Genomic DNA, 23,062 nt, shown 5'->3' with positions numbered 1-23,062 from the left:
GGTGTCCAAACTCGGCATCCAATTAAATGTGGGCATGTTTAAGGGGAGAGAGAGCCAGTGTGGTATAGTGGTTAGAGTGCTGGAGTATGACCTGGGAGACCAGGGTCCGAATCCCCACACAGCCATGAAGCACACTGGGTGACTTTGGGCCAGTCACTGCCTCTCAGCCTCAGAGGGAGGCAATGGGAAACCCCCTCTGAATACCGCTTACCATGAAAACCCTGTTCATAGGGTAGCCATAAGTTGGAATCGACTTGAAGGCAGTCCATTTCCATTTTTTAAGGGGAGGGGGTGTTCAGTGCAGGAGGGGACAAGCCAGTGCAAACAGGATCTGAACAGGAAGAGCAAACTGTTGCTGGTGCACAGTGGACGTTTGAGCAGATATGTATTGAGATCTTTTGTGGGCTCCATAGGCACCATTATGGCAAACCTGCATGATTGTGTGGCTATTTGAGTGGAACATCCCCATTTTCAGCTCCAAAGCAGGATATAAATTTAAATTAAGATGGACAATATTCCATCTTTTTCATTGCTTGAAGAAGGTGGAAACATTCCTTTGATTTACTAGTCCAAGAAGAGTGTGCTCTTTAGCCCTTTAATATCCTTAAAAAAGAAACTTATATAGTTTAATCCCTTTCTAGAGCTGGATGCAGCAAACTTAAATTCCAGCTTGGGCATGCACCCACAGATCATCTGGGTTTAGTTCTGTACATATAAGAGGAAAGATGCAAGATGCGTTTTTTAGGAACTTCCTTTAAAAAACAGGGGTGTACAACTTCATCAGTATGGAGGACTGCACACATAGTGACTGCAATCACAGCTGGAGGGACCCAGCTAGCGTGCACATTTTATTTGCAATGCTCCCATTTGCATAACATTGGTGTGAATCTGTTGGAGGACAGGCCCACAGCTGGTGATCATGTTGCAATCCTTCTGCGAAGACATTTGTATAATGTCCAGGGAGATAATAGAATAGGCAGCTTGAGGGCAATCATCCATGAACTGGGGATCTCAAATTAAAGCTTAAGAGAAAAAATAAGCAATGGAAATTTTCTCTCTCAAACATGCATTGCTTTTACCTGGGCCAACTGAAATTGGTAATGTACGGATGAAGGCAGGCATGACATTTTAAGAACAGAAAAGGAGTGCCTAGGTTGCTCTCTAAAGAAGGATATTTTTTCTGCCTTGGAGCAAGCTCTGAGAAAAAAAGTTTCTGCTAGTTACTTAAGTGGTTCCAACTGAATTGAGGAAAGTCAGCTGAGGACAGTACCTGTTGGCTAGCACATGCTCTTATAATCCTCCAACCACTGGAGTGGCTTTGCAACTTTTTTTTTTTTTTTTTTAATGTTGTGAGTATTTTTTTGGTCAAGGGTTCTCTCTTCTAGTGCATTCAAACTGTTCATCTCCAGCTCTTTGCTCTCTTCCTTTGGCTTTTCTGATCTTTTTTTCCTGTATGTTTTCCAGACTCTTTCATTCAATTTTCTCCCCAATCTTTTCTTGCACCTCTTTTATAAATCTGCCCACAACTCCATGGGGGGGGGTTGCCTCCATCTTCCATTTTGAGAAACATGTAATACCAGAATACTGGGCTTCTACTGGGAGGAAGGGAGGGATATAAAGTTAAGTAATTAAATAAATAAATAAATAGAAAAAACATTGGAATGTATTCTCCTTCAAAAAAGGAGGCTGCTGTCATGAGATCTGACAGGATCTTGTCTGATGGATGGCAGTCTTTTGACAGACAAGGAGAAGGAGGAGGAAGCCAAGGGGCAAGTGAAGTGGAGCAAACCAGGAGGGAGGATGAGGACCCAGCCCCCTTGACTCGGGATATTAGGGAAGGGAAGGCAGAGTCTCTGGTTCTTATCCCCACTCTGCCCCCAGAGCAGGGTGCTTCACTGGGAATGAGGGAAGATGTTCACCAGGCTGGGGGGAGGGCAGCAGAGGAGGAGGAGGAGGAGCTAGGGGTCAGGCTGCAGCGCTCTCCCAGAAGTGGCCTCCTACAAGCGCAGTGTTCTCACGTGGGATGAAAGTTGCACGAGTGAGCTCACCATGCCTTGGACTTTTAAGGCTAGGAAGAAAGAGCATGGAGACTTGTTGGGGCATTTTTGTTGCTACTGCCCAGTCTTGAACCCTGGGCCCTCCTCTTAGACTCTTGCATGGCAAACCCCTGTAACCGGCGCCTACCGCTGAACCTGTATCAAGCTCTCTTGAATAAAGCTCTCTCTGTTACTTGAAAGGAAGAGCCTATGTCGCAGCGCTTTGGGATGTTGCGCCAGGACAGCTACAGCCATTTGCTCATCCATGGTTCCTCGATTCCTGAAGCAGTTTACAAGGGATAACTTCAAAAGGTACCTCCTGAGGAATCGTTTAGCCGCAATCATGACTGATGGATTTAGGAAGGCAGAAACCAGTGCAAACGCTGAGCAATCAAGCAAGCAGCAATTGCTATAGAATCAGATGCAATTGCTCTGGGAAAGAACAGAGCACTGCAAATGCACCCTACAGCGCTAAGGCACTGGGATGCAACAGATAATCTATCACATTCTGGAAAGAGAACAACTGGGCAGAATGAGTGAACATTCAGGGAGCACCCATCCTGCAGACACGTTGTTCTACCTGCAAATATTCCAAGGGGTAAAATGTTATGTGGAAAGCTTGACTCATCACCCTTTTGACACAGGTCAGTTTCTGTGTATGGAGGCCAACATGGGTTGGGTCCAGACATAGTCACATTTTTTAAAACAATTCTCCCAATACTCCCATGCAAACTACAGAACTTAGAATAATCCATAAACTCCACTTCTATAAAAGAAGAGTAACATATAAAAATCCAATCCTGCTATATTGACTTTTGGGTAGAACAGGACTCTTTTCCTACCTGTTTGTACTCAGACTCTCTTCCAACCAGGACCTGCAGAATATAACTGATAGGGTCTCCCTTCATGGGGGGTACTGTTTCCCATGCAATTTCACAGGTGTTTCCTTCCAACTGTCTCACTCGAGGCGCTAAAATAAAGATTTTCTGATATTAATTGACTAATGCAAAAGAAATTATAACTGTCCTCTAACTTTTAAATTTGTTTTTTTTAAAAAAAATCCAGAACATATTAAATACAATTAATTCATTCCCCCCCCAGTACTATCGACTTAAATGAGAATAGAACAGAGATACTACTGGTGACAGGTAATAAACCAGCTATTGCAATGGAAATTGGATGTATATAAACATGTGCAGTAGATAGAGCAACAGACTAATGACAAACTTGGGGAGTGCAACAATTTAACAAAATTATATACAGAGAGCAGAAAACTTAAAGCAGAATCAATATGGAAAAAGAGACAACCAATGGATTGGAACATGTAAGATATTTGCCAAGTTTTGTTCAATATACTGCAACCCATTCATCCCCGAGGGAGGCAATAGTAAACCCCCTCTGAATACCGCTTACCATGAAACCCCTATTCATAGGGTTGCCAGAAGTCGGAATTGACTTGAAAGCAGTCCATTTCTATTTTTCATTCATCCCCAGTCACAACCTACCATAACTCCAAACTGTTTTCTTACCAGAAAAATGAAAAATAAAAGATAAGATGCATGGAGGAGATTATATGGAGAGAAGGAGCAAGCCAAGGAAAAATATTCTTCTGAATGCAAAAGAATTTGGCTTTCCTTGTTGAAGAATGCAGACATGATTAGCATAACATTCAGGAGTCTAATGGACTTATTGCTTTCTCAGATGGGCATAGGAAAGTGCTCGTTTAGACTGCAATTCACATTTACAGTGTGCATTCTGACCCCAGAGGGAAGCAAGATTTTGTTATCAGCTCACACCCTGTTGCTCTTAGCACAAGCTGATTGTCACTCTTAGGGGGTGGGAGGAAATCCACTTCCATCAGCCAAAAGCTATCGTATGTCACTTAGGGTCTATCAGCTACAGGAGTCTGATCTATCAATAAAGCATACAGCTTTTGAGCAATTGTCACATGATGACATTTGCACACTTAAGCGTCTGTCCCCATCTGCTAACCATCTGCTGCAATGTTCCAGTTATCTTAACCTTTTCCCCCTGGGGGTGGATGGGGGAAATACGAGCCTGGTTCATGATGTCAGGAACCAATGTTTATTTAAAAAAAAAGGCAGGGGGGAACATTTGGTTATTGTACAAAATGCCCCACAAAGGTAAATGAAAAAGCAATAATAGCAGGTCACAATTCCTGTGCCAACATGTCAAGTCCACGTTATGCTGAATTTATTATTATCTTAGAATAATTTATCAGCTGCCTTTCCAGTGCAAGGCCATGTTCAATGACAGATGGAAATTTTTTTTAGCAGACACACACAACAATCCCCAAACAGCTAGCCAAGAGAAACATATGGGAAAATGCATTTTGCATCTCTTCTCCATAAAGAGAAGGGATGGTAGATATCCACCCTACAGACTCAGGGCAATTGATGTCCAGACCATGCTCCTTGCTATGATAGTTCTCTCTTTGTCTGGAAAGCTCAGAGTAGCACCAGAGAAACTGGTGTGTGTGTGTGCACAGAGGACAATTTATGGAGAGATGCTCCCTGCATATGTGGGATCCAGACCATGAAGTCCTTTTTAAGTAAGCACATGAACCTTGAATTTAATCCAAAAGCATGTTGGCAATGAGTACAACTACAACAAAATCAGATGAATATGATCATACAGTCCTATACCCATAAGGAAAAGCATAAATTTAACCTTCTACTTACAAGAAGACTATTTGCAGGGTCAATTCTTGAAGTATTATTTGGTATATAGAGATTAAAAACTCATACGCAAAAAAAATTATTTGCACTTCCATTACTATTGCTACAGAAGGGCATTGTGGGGGAATTAAAATGGCAGGCAGCAGCCACAGCCACTTAGGCTCCAACAGTGGGTGGCCGGGCATTTCAATTCACCCACAATGCCTCTGGGGCCCTGATGCCTCTGTGTAAAGGAAAACCAGCCACTCTCAGTTGGAGGCTAGGTGGCTGTAGACTGTCATTTTATTTCCCCCCACAATGCTTCTGGCACCTTGATGCCTCTGGGGCCTGCCATTTTTGAATGGTGGCAGTCTGCCTTCCTAAGGTCTTGGGCCTTTGTCAATTGCCCTACAGTGCCACTGACTTCCTATTAACAGAGACCTGAGTGAATATGCTACACAATAAAAGGGCTAACAGGATGAGACGACTCATGTAGATGAAAGCTGTATCAGATGTGGATCAGGTTAGCCCTAGAATCTCAGCCTTACTTCCCCCCTTTTGTAAAAAAGGACTAACTCCTGGCTTCTCACAGCAGACTATCGAGGAGAAATAAAATAACAGTGCATGCTACAAGTACTAAACAAGTTGTTAATAACAAAAAGCATCAGATGTGATTTATTTCCATTATTCTACAGCCAAACCGAGAGATGGGAGTTATTCACCTTTGATGACAGGGGGAATGGATTTTGTTGTGCTGAAGGTAAACACTTCTGAGAAAGGTCCTTCCCCAGCATCATTTACAGCTTGTATTCTAAAAGCGTAGCAGGTAAATTCCGTCAGCCGTTGTATCTTGTAGGTGTGGCTTGGTCCCCTATAAATTGGAATAAATCTGAAACACACAAGAAGAGACGAACAACTTAGTTACTGTCTACTGCTACAGCAGGTTTCATGAACCTAATGTGCTCTTTACACACCACCTAAGGGACAGGTAAGCTTCTTTTGTCCATTCAACAGCAGTGAACAATGTGGTGGGCTTGCAGCACTCACCTGTCTTCCGAGAAGCTGAGTCTCTGCTGCTTACCTGGAAGGAGAGAGGCAAGGCATCGGGAAGGCTGACACAGTGCGAGCGCACCTGCAGGAACGTCAGATTGGCTCCATTGGTGCGTCTTCACCGTGCTGACCTCCCTGCTGCTTTACCAACCCCTTCCTGGTAAGCAGCTGCGACTGTCAGGAGGTCAGTTGAACGCCACCCCCAGCCTCACCACGCCATCTGCTACTGCCATTCAGTCAATTATATCTAGAAATCCGTATGCACATCCATGTACACTGAGGTTCTCCTGCATGCACTGAGGTTCTAATTCATTTCTACATAGGAACACACCACAATCTCAAAAGGTAATGCATGTGTGAATTGTGTAGCTCTGTTGAAATGGATGGAGTTGCTGCTTCTGATTATGGAGAACTGCACGTTTGCTCTGGAGCCACAATGGCCATGGCAACTTTGGGTTAGTAACTATGAGGGTGTGTGACTGTTTTTAAAAGGTCCTTACATTGTTTTTAAATGGTTTTAAATGTTACAAATATGCTTTCTTTTATTTTAAATTTAACGCTTAACATTTTTATTTATTTCTTTATTAAATTTATATCCCACCCTTCCTCCTAGAAGGAGTCCAGGGCGGCAAACAAAAACACTAAAAACGCTCTAATACATCTTAAAAACAAAAGACTTTAAAACATATTAAAACAAAACATCTTAAAATGTATTAAAATAAAGCATCTTTAAAAACATATTAAAACATCTTTTAAAACCTCTTTTGAAAAAAGCTTTAAAAACATCTAAAAAAGTAATTCCAACACAGATGCAGACTGGGATAATGTTTCTACCGAAAAGGCTTGTTGAAAGAGGAAGTTCTTCAGCAGGCACTGAAAAGGTAACACAGATGGCGCCTGTCTAATATTTAAGGGGAGGGAATTCCAAAGTGTTGGTGCCACAACACGAAAGATCTGCTTCCTATGTTGTGTGGAACAGACCTCCCGATAAGAAAGTATCTGCCAGAGACTCTCGCCTGCAGAGCACAGTGATCAACCAAGTATATAAGACAAACATTTTGATGTTTGTCCTTTTGGTGGAAGGACAGAATCCAAATTTGCTAAGAATTTAATAAATAAATAAAACAGAATATCAGGACAATGGTACTGTTAACAACTTGTAAAATCATCTAACATACTTAGATTTGGATTCAAGTGGAACATGGGGAGCTTCCCTGCATATAGCAAGGCTCTTCTGATCAACATGAAACCAATGGTCTCTCAATTACAGATTATGTGGGAAGGCAAGAGTGGACAAAAGACAATAATCCATCTATGGACTGATAGCTGCTTAAACCCTCTCTTTGTAATATGAATTAAGGCCATAGAGAGAGAACAACAAAAACAATGCAGAAGATGGATATACAAATGAACCCAGCACCAACCAACTTGTTATTACTTGTCAATTATGTCCTTTGTTGGCTAGTTGTTAACTGTCAAGAATCTGAAGAAAAATGAGCCTAATAGCTCCCACTCCTGTTTCTTTTTTCTTGATGTTCTGTCCTTGCTTACTGCTCTTCTTTTAGTGTCTTCACTCAGTTTTTCACTTCATTGAGTAGTTTCTTTCCCACCCAAATCGACAGCCTCCAATTTATTTCCCATCTGTATGGAGTGAAGACCATCAGGTCCTAAATCACTAGATGCTTGTATGTTCTCAGGCCCCAATGGGAAGGCCCCCTTAAGTGCTTTAACTGCTCTAAGGCTTCTCCAAAATTCTCTCCACATATTTATAAAACAAGAGACTACATGCTTTACATAATAGCCCAAAATGAACCACAACAAGCCACTCTCAAAAGGTGGGACATGTACCCCATCAAAAAGCCTAGCCTGAAATTTTGTTGCTAGAGTTTTTGTTGGTACAAAAGCCCCAGGGCTGTTAATAATAATAATAATAATTAAAAAAAAACAGTTTTGCACCCTTGCTGAGTCATTTGGGAAGCAGGCAGTGAAACAGATGGTGTACCAAAGGCTCTTGGAGTGTATATATGTGTGTATGTATGTATGTATGTGTATCCTGCATACATCCTCCCAGAATACATGGACAACATGGACAACTTCATGCGTTTGCATGTCATCCTTACAGAAGGGCTTTGCTGATCTTCTCTGTAGCGTTCCAATTTTAGTATATATGTGCTGCATAAGTGAGCACATATCATGCTCTCTTATATATGTTATAGATATGTCTTATCATGCTAGCCTATACGTGTTAGAAAGTTAGGGAGAATTACATTATCAACAATGTGCCTGATCAGATCCAAACTATGTTTTTATCTTGGTTTGGATCCAGAGAATTAAGAAAGGAATGGAAATAGTGCTGTTCCACAAACACTTGCAGATGAGTTTGCGCAAACGTTCATGCAGTGCTATAGCAGCATTTGTTCTCATGTTAATAGTTCTTGTGCTAGTACATCTTCATATCTGGATTTATTTTGACTCTTCTCATGCAACATTCTAGCATGAAGGTTAACAATGGCCTGCAGTGTAGATGCCTTCCACAGCAGTCCTCTCATATACAGAAAGGCACCTCGGGACCCAACCCACTGTTTTTCAGTGTCAGGCTTTCAATTTGTTTTCCATATTGCTTTCATTCATTTAGCTCTTTCAAGGAGACTCATTTACGGTGACAGACATATTATAACTCTGACCTTCACTACTGTGCCCAGGTTGAGCTTCCAGAGGCATCTGGTTAGCCGCTGTTGAAAAAATTATGCTGGACTAGACAAACTGTAATCTAGTCCAGCACATCAATTCTCATTAACTCCATACATCATCATCAGCTGTTGGACTAAATATTTTGGAAGCCAAGTTTTTTTTAAAAAAATCTGGAAGCAATGCCAGTTCTGTGGCACATATGTATGATCTAACCGGTGCTCACAATTACGCTGTTCAAGAACAGCTAGTCATCTCTAATATGCAAGATAGTGACGGCTCTTGATATGTTATCAAACAGTCTTAATGGAGATGGCTTCTCCAATCTGCCCATTCTGGTTTTAAATAGAGGAAGAATAGCCCCAACAATGGATATCAATTACGCCTGGAAAACTTATGCTGTGATTAAAGCAACAACAACAATTTCATCTTGATTACAAACATTTAAGCTTCAAAAGACAGGTGATATCTTGGGTACATCTGTACAATTCAATTAAAGTCTGAAGCACACAATCTGCATTTCTGGACAATTTCTCCTTGTCATATTTCAAGGTAGCAAGGCGGGTTGTTGCCTAGGCAAGGAAGATTAGATGAGAGAGAGTTTTATGCACCTAATTTTATACCTATTGGACATGCGAAGCCTTCAGTTATAATACATTTCAACTTACTTGTTAGTCAAGACCATGAATCCTGGGGGATCAGCAGCAGGGCATGTTCCTTTCCAACTGTCTACTGCAGGGATAGCCAACATGGTGCCCTCCAAATGCTGTTGGACTACATTAGCCCCTGCCAGCATGGCCAATGATCAAGGATTAGTGGGAGTTATATTGCAACAACACCAGAGTTGTTCACACACTAACTCCTTATCCACCTTTGAGCATTATTTAGCTGTTACTCCATTCCTCCTCCTATTCGAATTAGGCTGGAGTAGCCCACACCTTTACGTATTTGAATTTGTAGATGAGGAGCAACTTTCGTCTATCTCATTCACACCTGGAGGCATTTCCATTTGTGTTTGTCCCTGCCTTCTGATTTGTTGATTCAATTATGCCAGTTTAAGTATCGACAAGGTATGCATGCAGATAGCTGCATGCACACCTTGTTTTTAAAAGAAATGAAAGAAATGGTAAATTCTCAGCATACTATGATGCTACCATGACAACAGATGAAGCATTTCACTTCGCCACATTGTCTGAATTTGAACCGCAAGAGGAAGAGGCTCAGGGGTTTGCTTCCTTTGCCTAGATGGAGTGAAATCAAACCACATGGGCAAAGGCACGGGGTTTGCAGCCGGGGGCTGTGTTTTCACCTGTCCCATGAGTAGGGCAGGCGGTTGTGGCTTGGGGAAAATGGTCTTGTGAGCCACATTAGAACCCCTGCCAGCCTCATCACAGATTTATATCATTTTTCCCCAACAGAATATTGCTCAAAGGAGTCAAAAATAAAAATAAAAATTAATCAAAATACAAATAAACACATTAACATTTACCTTCTGTGCCTGAAGAGGGTGCACAGTCCCCGTCTCATGCCATGAGACTTCAGATTCAAAGTCCAGGAGTCCCTGACACCAACAACACTGTTCAACATAAGGCGCTCCTAAATGAGTTCACGCTCACATTTAAAGCACTCTTGTACCACTTTAACAGTTATGCCTTCCACAAGAGAATCCTGGGGAACTGAAGCTTGTTATGGGTGATAACCTCAAGGACCTACATTTCCCAGCACCCTTAACAAACTACAGTTCCCAGGATTCTCCATGACTGTTAAAGTGATATAAGAGTGCTTTAAATGTGTCGTGTGGATGTGACCTGAAGCCAGGCTAGAAACCAACAGCACAAGGACGACACACATGAGGAAAACAAGGAATCCAAATACCCCTCTACTTTGTAATGAGTTTGTCACCAACTGACACTACATTTTAATGGAAGCTCATATTTTAAAAAGTCTAAACAAGTAAAACCTGGGGAAGAACACACAATTCCCTTCTGAAGGAGTGGGCAATCCCCAGAAAATTACCCTCCTAGCATCTTTTCTACATTAACATCCAGAACCCGCCCCTAATGTCAAACAGAGCATTAATGTGCACACATATAGAACATGGTGTTCCTAGAAAGACTGCTCAGGAGATGACAAGGCTGCAATTTTGTCGTCAATATAAATTTATTCTCTGTAAGGATCTTCCAGGAAACTGGTTGCATGTCACTGTACTGAATTTCCTGTTGACATTTTAAGATATTCTAATCAAACTTGGGAATTATGAATAGAACCATGACCCAGCATTCTATACTCTTAGTTTTTAGATCTGTTTGTGGTTTTCTCTCCCTTTAAATTTTTTTATTTTGGAGATTTTTCTCTTCACGACATGATCACTTTAAAAGTAAAGCACCCTAAAGCTTCATCTTTCAACATCTGTTAAAGTTCAGTGGCAAGTGATGCTCTACTATCTCTGTGCAAATTCGGCCATTAAAAAAAAATATTTTTTTTGTACTTCCCATGGAAGGAAGAGGGAAAGGGAAATGAGAGGAAGAGAATTAATATTCTAATGAGCTAGCCTGCTAACCTGAAGCTGTTTTCTTCAGAGCATGACCAACGGGGGCATTTGAAACTGAGGTTTGCACACCTCACCAAGCAGCAACTGCTAATAGTTAAATGAGATGTGATTACCACCACAGGGAAGTGCCAGTTTTAAGACAATAAATGCTTCACATCTTCTGCTCTTAAAAAAAATAAAAGAAATTAATGTCAAGCCCACAGCTATTTGAGTTTTTTTAAACATAACCCAGGTTAGCTTCAAAACAGCAACACATAACTTGCCAGTGAACTGAAGCACACAAAGTTCTGAGAAGTGCTTGAACTATAAAACAGGGGCCAAATCATTAGATGATGCAAATGAGTGAAAACTGAATGCATGCAGGTCCGGTTCTAAAGGGCGGCCAGGTGGGGCACTGGCCTGAAGCCCCTGGAGCTACAGAGGCCCCTCAGGGGCCCCTCCGCTCCCCTTCCGCGATCCGCGGCAGGAGCCGTGGATCGCAGGACAGGAGGAACTTCCGAGCTGCCCGCCATCCCCCCGCTTCACCTACCTCTCTGCTGTTTTTTGCAGTGCACGCAGGGTTGCCATCAATGTGCTCGCATGCGTGCCATCAATCAAGATGGTGGCAGAGGCTTCAGCCCCTTATGGAAACCTCGGCCACCATCTTGATTGATGGCAACCCTGTGCGTGCAGTGCGTGCAGCCGCAAAAAACAGCAGAGAAAGGTAGGTGAAGCGGGGGGATGGCGGGTGGCTTGGAAGCTCCTGTCCTGAGCGGAAGGGGAGTGGAGGGGCCCAGGGCAGGCTGGTGCCCAAGGGCCCTGGCATGCCTGGAGCCGGCCCTGCCTGCAAAACCTTAACTATAGTACATCAACAAGGAAGCCATATTTCACCACTGGTTTACAACTGAGCAATGTAGCAAAGAGTTCCACCAGGTACTAATTGCTCTAACAATGTAACCAAGCCCCCTCCCACACGAAGTAAAACCAAACAATTTTACAGTGTCAATGTTTGGCATATCAGTATTTATTTCCAGAACCAACAGAATTATTATTCTGTTTCCCCACTTGAGAAACACTCCCAGTGGCTTACTTACAATAATGCACACACTTTTATAGAACAATGTATTTTAAAAAAACAACAACTACAAACACACAGAACAAGACAATCTGTGTGCCTGATATAGAACAGCACCATTAAGAAGGAACGGTGGGAATATTGTACAGCATTGCTGGTGGGTGCCCATCTTGGAGCCTGTGATGCGTCCTTCCCTGGCTCTCCCTGTCAGGTTCCTACCTGCTCGTGGTTACTGCCTGTCTCTAGGCACCACCAGGGACTCCACCAATCCGGACCGCTCTCTCTTATGATTTCTCTCCCCGCTCTAGCACAGATCTCAACAGATCCCCCTGCTAGGCAACCACCAGTAACATCCCAATACTAGTATTCCCAGAGACTCTGAATACTGGTATTGTTATTCTCTTCACCGCTGCCACCATTTGTTACAGTTCCCCTTCAGCCTTGGTCATTACCTTACCCTCCCTTCTGGTCTGTGAAACCCCAGCCAAGGATCAGGCCTTTGGTAAACCAAATTAAGTATTTATTAAAGATAACAAAGCTAACAAGATTAACAAGATTTCTTCTTAAGGCACATAAGCATATGGTTTTACTCAATACTAATCCGAACTCCACCCCCCTCCTTCTTCACTCTCTCCTGGCAAACAACTCTCTCAAACCCCACCAAGCAATCCACTCTTTCTCTTCTCCCCCCAGATTCCACAATTCACCACCTCACATTCACCCAGATTTACCTGTCATCCTTTCATTTATATTGTCAGCCATTTTAAACATTCAGCCAATCATCAAGCATTCTATTGCCCATTCACTCCCCCTCCTCTTTCACTACTTACCATGTATACTCTAAACAACCAGCACTTACCATATATACACTAATATATAGGAACATCACATTTCCCCCCCCTTAAACAACGGCAGAGTATTATTCCTGTTCCAGGATTTATACGTCGCGTTAACAAATAAAAGTCTCTATGGGGAAAATGTCTTTCTTTGTTCCTCTGTCTGGTCACGTCACTGCAGTCCCAGCCACTTGCCTGGAAAGTCCATCGGCCAGTACATTGTCCTTGCCTTTGATGAACTGGAAGTCCACTTGATAGTCCTGTAGGGCCCAGGACCACCTCTGCAGCATAGTGTTATGGTTTTTCATAGTCTGCAACCATAACAAGGCCCGATGATCCGTAGTCACTGTGAATCTTCGTCTCCACACGTATGGGCGCAACTTGTTCAGTCCCCACACGACCGCTAGGCACTCCTTCTGGACCGACAAATAGTTTTTCTCCCTCAGCGTCAGCTTGCGACTCAGATACGCCACTGGATGTCTGGTGCCTTCTCTCTCCTGCAGCAAGACGACTCCCAGCGCGAGGTCTGACGCATCTGTAGCCACGATGAATGGTTGCTCATAGTCTGGTGCTATTAATATGGGTCCTTGGCACAAGGCTTGCTTCAGCAGATCAAAAGCCTTCTGACATTCATCCGTCCATACCACACGCTCAGAACACTTCTTCTTGGTCAATTCATGCAAGGGGGTTACTATTTCCCCAAAATTTCTCACAAACTTCCTATTAAAAACCAGCCACACCCAGAAATGCCCTTACTTGTTTTTTGGTTAAGGGGATCGGCCACGCTTGTATTGCCTCCACCTTGCTCCATAAGGGGGTGATTTTCCCACTCCCCACCTTATGTCCTAAATAGATTACTTCCTTTAGTCCAAACTGGCATTTCTTAGCTTTTATTGTGAGGCCTGCTTTTCTTAAGGCCTCCAATACTGTTGTCAGGTGTTGGACATGCTCAGGCACCGACTTGCTAAAAATGGCCACGTCATCGATATAGGCCACTGCAAAATCTGACATGCCTCGCAACACAGTATTGATTAGCCTCTGAAATGAACTTGGTGAGTTCCTTAGTCCCATGGGTAAGGTCACAAACTCATATAACCCATCTGGTGTACTGAAGGCAGTTTTGGCTCTGGATTGCTCATCTAGTTCCATTTGCCAAAATCCTTTACAGAGATCTAGTGTAGAGATAATGGTTGCTGCCCCCAATAACTCTAACATAGCGTCTACCCTAGGCATAGGATACGCATCTGGGACAGTAATTTTATTGATTGGCCGATAATCAATGCAAAACCTTGTCGTTCCATCTTTTTTCGGAACCAGGACAATACTTGAGGCCCAGGGACTGATGGATTCCCTGATCACTCCTAATTCCAGCATCTCTTCCACCTCCTTTTTGATCTCATTCAAAACTTTCCCATTCGCACGGTACGGAACAGATCTGATTGGGGCATGATCTCCAGTATCAATGGAATGTATAACTATACTGGTTCGGCCAAGTTTGTTGCTAAAGAGATTCCTATAGGTTTTCAAAACTCTCAGAATCTCTTCTTTTACTTCCTCCTCTATCTCCTCTGACCATTCCACTTGATCTACCCCTCCTTTGTCTTTGCTTTCCTGGACCAAATCTGGAAGTTCAGGCCCACTTCCCTCAGGGAATAAGGTAACTTGCAACACCTGTGCATCCCTGGTATGGTAAGGCTTCAACATATTTACATGAACCACTTTGCTTTTGTTTAATTGGTCTGTGGTGATTACATATGTCACTGTGTCAAGCCTTTCTCTGATGGTATATGGTCCTTCCCAGTTAGCCTGTAATTTGTCATGTTTCCTGGGTATGAACTCCATAACCATATCTCCCACATCATACACACGTTCTCTGGCTGTTCTGTCATACCAGTAACTTTGCTTCTCCTGTGCATGACTCAAATTCTCTTTCACTACTTCCATCATTGATGTTAATTTATTGCGGAATTCCAATACAAAATCTACTACAGAAGTTTTGTACTCTCCTAGAGTTCCTTCCCATGAATTTTTTAGCAGTTCCAAAGGTCCCCTCACTTTTCTAGTAAACATTAGTTCAAAGGGTGAGAAGCCTGTTGACTCCTGAGGGACTTCTCTGTATGCAAATAAGAAGCATCCCAAACGTTCATCCCAGTCTTGTGGGTGATCTTGAACATAGCTTCTTATCATGCCCTTCAAAACTCCATTGAATCTCTCAGTTAGCCCATTAGTGGCGGGATGGTAAGTAGTGGTCTTTAGATGTTTTAGACCACAACATTTCCACATACATTGCATCACTTCTCCCATGAATACACTGCCTTGATCTGTCAGCACTTCATGAGGGAAACCCAGCCTCATAAAGATTTTTAATAAAGCCTCTGCCATTACAGGGGCTTCTACAGATCTTAGTGCTTCTGCGTCTGGGTACCTGGTGGCAAAATCCACCACCACCACTAGATATTTCTTGCCATGCCTTGTGGGTTTGGAAAAAGGGCCCACCAAATCTATTCCCACTCTATAAAAGGGTTGTCCAATTATAGGAAGGGGCTTTAAGGGTGCCTTGGTCTTTACTCCACTCTTTCCCACCTTTTGGCATATTCCACAAGATAGACAATGTTGTTTTACATCCTTGGAGATATTTGGCCAATAATAATGTGCAGCCAATCTCCTCTTGGTCTTTTTTATTCCCAGATGTCCTCCACATGGGACATCGTGGGCTACCTCTAGCAATCTGGTTCTGTATTTGCTAGGTACTATCAATTGCTTCACTGGTTCACATTCACCCTTTCTTTCAGCAGGCATCCACAGTCTATATAAAATCCCACTCTCACACACAACTTGATTCCTCAGTTTGTCAGTGAAAGGAATCTGTTGGGTCAGGGCTTGTTCCTTTACCTGCTTCAAACTGATATCTTTATGCAGCTCTTCCCTGAATTGCTCTGCTTCTTCCCCAGAGACCACTTGATACAGTTTGTCTTCTTCAGCAGGCCTGCTAGTGGTTGCTATGGTGACCTGAGACTGGTTAACAGATTCCACCCTGTTAGTTTCAGCCCCCCTTAATATGGCTTCTTTTTCTCTGCCAATTTGCTGTCTGGTCACTACATAGATCTTTCCTTGGGCGCCCATTACATCCCTTCCCAGTATTACTGGTTCTTGTTGTTGGGCATTAATGCCTACTTTATATCGGCCCTCTCAGCCTCTCCAAGTCATTTCCACCAGGGCCACAGGCAAACTTTCTGGTTGACCCCTCACTCCTTGGATAGTCAGTTTCCTGAGGTAATATTACCTCAGATTTTATTAAATCTGGCCTCAGTAATGTCTGAGCGGCACCAGTATCAAGCAATGCCCAATAATTTGCCCCTTGTACTCTCACTTCCTCTCTCAGACTTGAATCAAGGTCTGTTACTTCTGTCCAGTTTATCTGGCAAAACTGAACCTTTTTCGCTGTTTCTAAAGCCTTGGGCTCTGTTTTCACTGCCCTTGTCTGAGCAGGATTACTAATGGGGTTGGCAACCTCACACTGAAAACGCAGGTGCCCTGGTCTACCACATTTGTAGCATAATTTCTCCTCACTTTTAGGGTACACAGATCCACTCTGGGGTGTCCTGTGCCCTTCAGATTTTAATGGAGGACTCACTCGCTGTGGTACCACATCCCTTCTGCCAGCACTATATGGTCTGGGTTTAAACTCTCTTGATGTTTTCCCCACCCAGCCAGTTCTATTGGAGGCGAAGTGATCCGCCATCTCTGCGGCCTCCTGCACAGATGTAGGGAAACGGTCTTTGACCAGGAGCCTTATTTCTGGTGGTAACTGATCGTATAATTGATCCAGTATCATGAGGCTTTTCACCTCTTCCACTGACTGAGCTCTGGCACTACTCATCCACTTTCCAAATATATCCATCAACTTTGCTCCCAGTTCCACAAAAGACCTCCCTGTCTGTATCTGGCAGTTTCTGAAAAGCTTTCTAAAATAATCAGGCCCCAGTCTGAATCTTTTAAACACTGCTTCTTTGAATTCAGCATAGGTGACGGGCCTGTCTGAGGGGAAATATTGGTATACCTCAGCCAATTCCCCTTTAATCAGGTTTGATAAATACTGCATGTATTTATCTTCAGGTAGCCCCCACAACTGAGCTGCTTTTTCAAAGATGCTGAGGTAAATTTGAGGATCTTGACCAGGCTCATAGACAGCAAAGTCCTTTGGAGTAATTTTTATTTTTGCTCCATCTCTCTCTTTCCTTGTCTCCTCAGAGTGAAATTTCTCTCTATCAAATTTTAACTTTTCTACTTGTAATTCAGCATCCAATGCTTGTTGCTTCTCCCTCTCCTCAAACCCCAATCTCATTCTCTCAATTTCCAACTCCCTCTGTTTTTCCTTCTCTGCACCTTCCATCCTCAATCTCTCAGCTTCCAACTCCCGCTGTTTATCTTTTTCCTCAGCCTCCATCCTCAATCTCTCAGCTTCCAACTCTCTCTGCTTGTCTTTTTCCTCAGCCTCCATCCTCAATCTCTCAGCTTCCAACTCTCTCTGTTTTTCCTTCTCTGCACCTTCCATCCTCAACTTCTCTCTCAAGTACTCTATATAAGCGGGATTGCTTAAATATCCTTCTGGGGTCTCTTCTCTGACAGGTTGTTTTTGCTGGGCAGTTGCAAATCCTATAAGTGCTACCCTCAATTCATCTACCCCTTTACCCTCATGAGGTAAATTGAATGTTATGCACTTCTCCACCAGCTCCTCTCTTTTCATTTTTATGTATTCAGCCATGGTGTTTGAGTTCACTCACTCTTTGCCACACACTCTTTGCCAGTCACTCTCACAAGAAATCTTGTTTTGTTATTTCTGTTTGCCACACAACTATTAGGGATTGTCTAGTATTCGTATCTCACTGCTACAGCCAACACCTGTGACGTAGTCTCCTTTGTCACCACGTGTCTTTGGGACTCTCTTCGGTTCGTATCTGGATTCTCTGTTGTTCGTATCCCACCGCTACTGCCACCACATGTGATGCGTCCTTCCCTGGCTCTCCCTGTCAGGTTCCTACCTGCTTGTGGTTACTGCCTGTCTCTAGGCACCACCAGGGACTCCACCAGTCCGGACCGCTCTCTCTTATGATTTCTCTCCCCGCTCTAGCACAGATCTCAACAGATCCCCCTGCTAGGCAACCACCAGTAACGTCCCAATACTAGTATTCCCAGAGACTCTGAATACTGGTATTGTTATTCTCTTCACCGCTGCCACCATTTGTTACAGTTCCCCTTCAGCCTTGGTCATTACCTTACCCTCCCTTCTGGTCTGTGAAACCCCAGCCAAGGATCAGGCCTTTGGTAAACCAAATTAAGTATTTATTAAAGATAACAAAGCTAACAAGATTAACAAGATTTCTTCTTAAGGCACATAAGCATATGGTTTTACTCAATACTAATCCGAACTCCACCCCCCTCCTTCTTCACTCTCTCCTGGCAAACAACTCTCTCAAACTCCACCAAGCAATCCACTCTTTCTCTTCTCCCCCCAGATTCCACAATTCACCACCTCACATTCACCCAGATTTACCTGTCATCCTTTCATTTATATTGTCAGCCATTTTAAACATTCAGCCAATCATCAAGCATTCTATTGCCCATTCACTCCCCCTCCTCTTTCACTACTTACCATGTATACTCTAAACAACCAGCACTTACCATATATACACTAATATATAGGAACATCACAGAGCCCTCTAGATCTAGTAGGTTATATGTGAGGGAATGAGGTAGAAGAGGACTGCTGCAGAACAGAGGGAGAGAAGAGTGATATTATATATAAGGAGGAGAAGCATGAGAGGGGAATGTATACAATTACATCTTATGTCGTTAGTTACAAGGCAAGTATAATTAGCTCCGTTACTGCAAATTGTATCCAGCCATGTTAGGGTAGATCCATTGAAATTAATGGACCTAAGTTAGTGATGGATAAGGCAATACGTCTACTCTCATAGAATCACAGAATAGTACGGTTGGAAGGGGCCTATAAGGCCATCGAGTACAACCCCCTGCTGAATGCAATAATCCAGCTTCAAGCATACCCGACAGGTGGCTGTCCAGCTGCCTCTTGAATACCTCGTGTTGGAGAGCTCACCACTCTCTAGGTAATTGGTTCCATTGCTGTACCACTCTAATAATTAGGAAGTTTTTCCTGATGTTCAGTTGAAATCTGGCTTCCTGTAACTTGAGCCCATTATTCTGTGTCCTACACTCTGGGACAATCGAGAAGAGATCCCAGCCCTCCTCTATGTGACAACCTTTCAAATACTTGAAGAGTGCTATCATATCTCCCCTCAGTCTTCTCTTCTCCAGGCTAAACACGCCCAGTTCTTTCAGTCTCTCCTCACAGGGCTTTGTTCCCAGCCCCCTGATCATCCTTGTTGCCCTCCTCTGAACCAGTTCCAGTTTGTCTGCATCCTTCTTAAAGTGTGGTGTCCAGATGAGGCCTAACTAGTGCTGAATAGAGAGGAACTAATACTTCACATGATTTGGAAACTATACTTCTGATAATGCAGCCTAAAATAGCATTTGCCTTTTTGCACCCACATCACACTGTTGGCTCATATTCAGGTTGTGATCAACAACAATTCCAAGATCCTTCTCAAATGTAGTATTGCTGAGCCAAGTATCCCCTATCTTATAACTGTGCATTTGGTTTCTTTTTCCTAGATGTAGAACTTTGCACTTGTTCCTGTTAAATTTCATTCTTTTGTTTTCAGCCCAATGCTTCAGCTATCATCATAGCTCCCCTCAGTCTGTTTCTGTCCTCCAGGATATTCCATCCCTCCCAATTTTTTATCATCTGCAAATCTGATAAGTATTCCCTGCACCTCCTCATCCAAGTTATTAATAAAAATGTTGAGGAGCACTGGGCCCAGAACCAAGTCTTGTGGTACCCTGCTTGTTACCTCCCCCCAGTTTGAGAAGGAACCATTGATAAGCACTCTTTTAAGATTCTTTAGCAGACTGTGGATCCACCTGATAATTGTTCCATCCAGCCCACATTTAGCTAACTTGCTAATCAGAGTATCATGAGGCACTTCATCACAAGCTTTGCTGAAGTCGAGATATATTATGTCCACACATTCCCATAGTCTACCAGGGAGGTTATCCAATCAAAAAATGAGAGAAGATTAATTTGGTGGATTTGTTTGTATATCCATATTGACTTCTAGTAATCACTGCATTGCTTTCAAGGTGCTTACAGATTGATCACTTTATAATCTGCTCCAGAATTTTCCCAGGGATTGATGTGAAGCTGACTGGTCTGTGGGATTCTCCTTTTTCCCTTTTTGAAGATAGGGACAACATTAGCCCTCTTCCATTCATCTGGCACTTCATCCATCCTCCATGATTTTGCAAAGATAATAGAGAGTTGTTCCAAGAGTTCTTCAGCCAGTTCTTTCAACACTCTCAGATGCAGTTCATCAGGCTCTGCAGATTTGAACTCGTTATTCATTGACCACTTGCCTATCAATCTCAAGTTGCAATCCTGCCCCTTCAAGTTCATGTTTGCCAGGAGGGTTATAGACCCTCTTTTGAGAGGACTGAGCCAAAGCAGAAATTGAGCACTTCTGCCTTTTCTTTGTCATCTGTTATCATTTTGCCATCCTCACTGAGTAGCTGTATCACCATTTCTTTTCTGTCTTAGAAATCTGTTTTGTTGCTTTTAATATCCCTCACAAGTTCATTCTCAGATTTAGCCTTCCTGACGCCATCCCTGCAATTCCGTGCTACTTATCTGTACTTTTCCTTTGTGGCCTGGCCTTCCTTCCTCTTCTTGTATATATCCTTTTTTGTTTTCAGGTCATTTCTAAGCTTTTTGTGAAGCCATACTGGCTTCTTCTACTGTCTTTAACCTTTTTTCCTTGCTGGAATTGTTTGCCATTGTGCCTTTAAAATTTCCTTTTTTAGAAACTCCCACCCATCTTGGATTCCTTTTCTTATTAGGGTCACTTGCCATGGAACCTTGTTTTGAGTTTATGAAAATCATCTTTCCTGAAGTCCAGGGTATGTGTATGGCTACTCTCAGCTTTTGATTCCTTCAAAATCAAGAACTCAAGTATAACGTGGTCACTTTCCCTTAGAGTTCCTGTGACTGCCACTTCATCCACTAAGTCATCTCCATTGGTTAGAATCAACTCAAGGATAGCTGATCCTCTAGTTCCTTCCTCCACTTTCTGTAGGAGAATGTCATCTCCAATACAAGTCAAGAATTTCTTGGAGGGGTGGGCTTGACAGAATTTGTCTCCCAACAGATATTGGGGTAATTGAAGTCCCCCATTACTATTACATCATGCCTCTGTTGCTTTTCAAAGTTTCATCCTCATCTTCTCCTTGATTGGGTCATTGGTAGTAGACTACAACCATCATGTTCCTTTTATTCCTTGCCCCATTTATTTTAATCCACACACTCTCTGTAGGGCTACCAAGCTCATCCTCCTGTATTTCTATGCAGGGATATATATATTCTAACATGTAATGTGACTCTGCCTGCCTGCCTTCTATTCTTTTTGAACAGGTTATATCCTTCAATCGCTGTATTCCAGTCATGGGAGTCATCTCACCAATGGTCAGATATATCAAGTTGTATTTACCCTCCCGTATTAAGAGTTTAGGTTTGTCCTGTTTGTTTCCCATACTCTGGGCATTAGCATACAGACATCGAAGAGCATGTGATTTATGGTCTAGCTTCCTTCCCACATTTTTACGAAGGCTATTATTGGGCTCCATTAGAGCCATTCCCTCAGTTCCTGTTACTGCGCATAAGCCTTTGTTACTGTGCATAAACAGTAGTGTAGTGGCAAATTGAGAAGTGCAGGGGCCTTTTCTGTTAGTCACAGTCACACAAACACACATGCCATTTTATGCTGCGGGGTTGAGAATAATATCTTTGTCAATGCCTTCTCCCACAACAACAGACATCACTAGCAGTCAATAAGCATAAAAGAGGAGAGTGTTAGCTACAGATAGAGTCTTCTCAGTGGTTAACTCGTGTGCTTTCACTCTGATTGCTTCCAATCAGCAGAGAAGGACAAGGAAGCATGTTAAAAGAGCACACTCCCCCTTTCATGCTGGTTGGCTTGTAGGATGCTGGAGTCATAGTGACCCTGCTCCCAAAAAACTAAGGGGTCTAAGCCCCCTGAGATCCCAAACGACTACACCCTGTGCATAAGACTAACACTGGATAACATCGGATACCTATAATTTAAATTTGGTTGCTATATATAACTGATGAAATAGTTCTCTATAAACAAGATTCTGGCTCACAAAGCCTCATTCACTTTCCTTAAACATACAGGACATTACTGCAATAGAAAGCAAATTAGGTTTCATATAACCTATTCATTGCCACAAGATAAATTGTGACAATTACTGTACAAGAGTCTTGACATTTCCTTGGAGCATGTAGACGACCTCTGTGCAGAGGAGAGAGAGCCATTTGGACTTTGTTTCACGCAGCAACATGACTTGGGCCAGCACTTAATCCATACATATGTGTCTCATTATTATTCTATAGCCTTTTGTTATAGTTGAGAATCTCAGTTCAAACGATTACAGAACTCTTCACAAAACTGCATTGTAGATACACATTTCCTGTTTATTAGTCAGGTGACACAGAGAATCCCAATTAATAGCTACCATTAAGGCTATGACCAGAACAGAAATGGAGCAAGTACGTGTGCGCACACCACATGTACATGGATATGTACCACAAATATACCATATAATGAACACTTTTAAACAAATAGGGTGTTATTAACTTACTTTTTTGTCCTGCATTTGTCTCCTGATGAGCCTGGCTATTTCAGAATACTATAGCAACCATATGGCTCACTCTTAATTGCCAATTTCCTTTCCTTATTTGTTAGCCAAAGCCTAAAATATGTGCATGCTGATTATTATGAATGAGTATGATAATACACCTATTTGTGTGTTGTTTTTTTAAAAATCTACTTCTGGAGCTCTCAGCGCTGGATGGAAACCAAACACTGCTGTTAAAATGGGTGTTAATGATCCTGATTCAATTAAGAGTATAAACCATTTTCTAATTAGACTCCTTGAAAACCTGAAGCAGCTGGGTATTAACTGTATTCATCACCAGGCAAAGCAGATTGTGTGCACTGTGTGCCTTTACAGCTTGA

General features: G+C 42.7%; 1 protein-coding gene and 1 non-coding gene across 12 annotated transcripts in view; both read right to left on the bottom strand.

Moving 5' to 3' along the window:
* FNDC3B (fibronectin type III domain containing 3B) overlaps nucleotides 1-23,062 on the bottom strand; it is a 389,419-nt gene that overhangs the window by 28,184 nt on the left and 338,173 nt on the right. For 9 of the 11 annotated variants that reach the window (XM_061637327.1, XM_061637337.1, XM_061637329.1 and 6 more), the window contains 2 exons: nucleotides 5,437-5,603; nucleotides 2,879-3,006 (listed from right to left, as the gene is read on the bottom strand). In XM_061637327.1, the coding sequence (XP_061493311.1) occupies nucleotides 2,879-3,006; nucleotides 5,437-5,603 (295 nt within the window). Of the gene's footprint in view, nucleotides 1-805; nucleotides 1,596-2,878; nucleotides 3,007-5,436; nucleotides 5,604-23,062 lie in introns of those variants that run through there. The other 2 variants (XM_061637336.1, XM_061637338.1) reach the window with 2 other exon arrangements.
* LOC133389876 (U6 spliceosomal RNA) lies at nucleotides 7,844-7,952 on the bottom strand. The gene has a single exon (XR_009764184.1). It is a non-coding gene; the product is annotated as a U6 spliceosomal RNA (small nuclear RNA).

The sequence above is a fragment of the Rhineura floridana genome, chromosome 7, assembly GCF_030035675.1.
Source record: "Rhineura floridana isolate rRhiFlo1 chromosome 7, rRhiFlo1.hap2, whole genome shotgun sequence".
Classification (NCBI taxonomy): Eukaryota; Metazoa; Chordata; class Lepidosauria; order Squamata; family Rhineuridae; genus Rhineura; species Rhineura floridana.
Note: the sequence above shows the minus strand (reverse complement) of the source record. Positions and strands in the feature narration are given on the sequence as shown.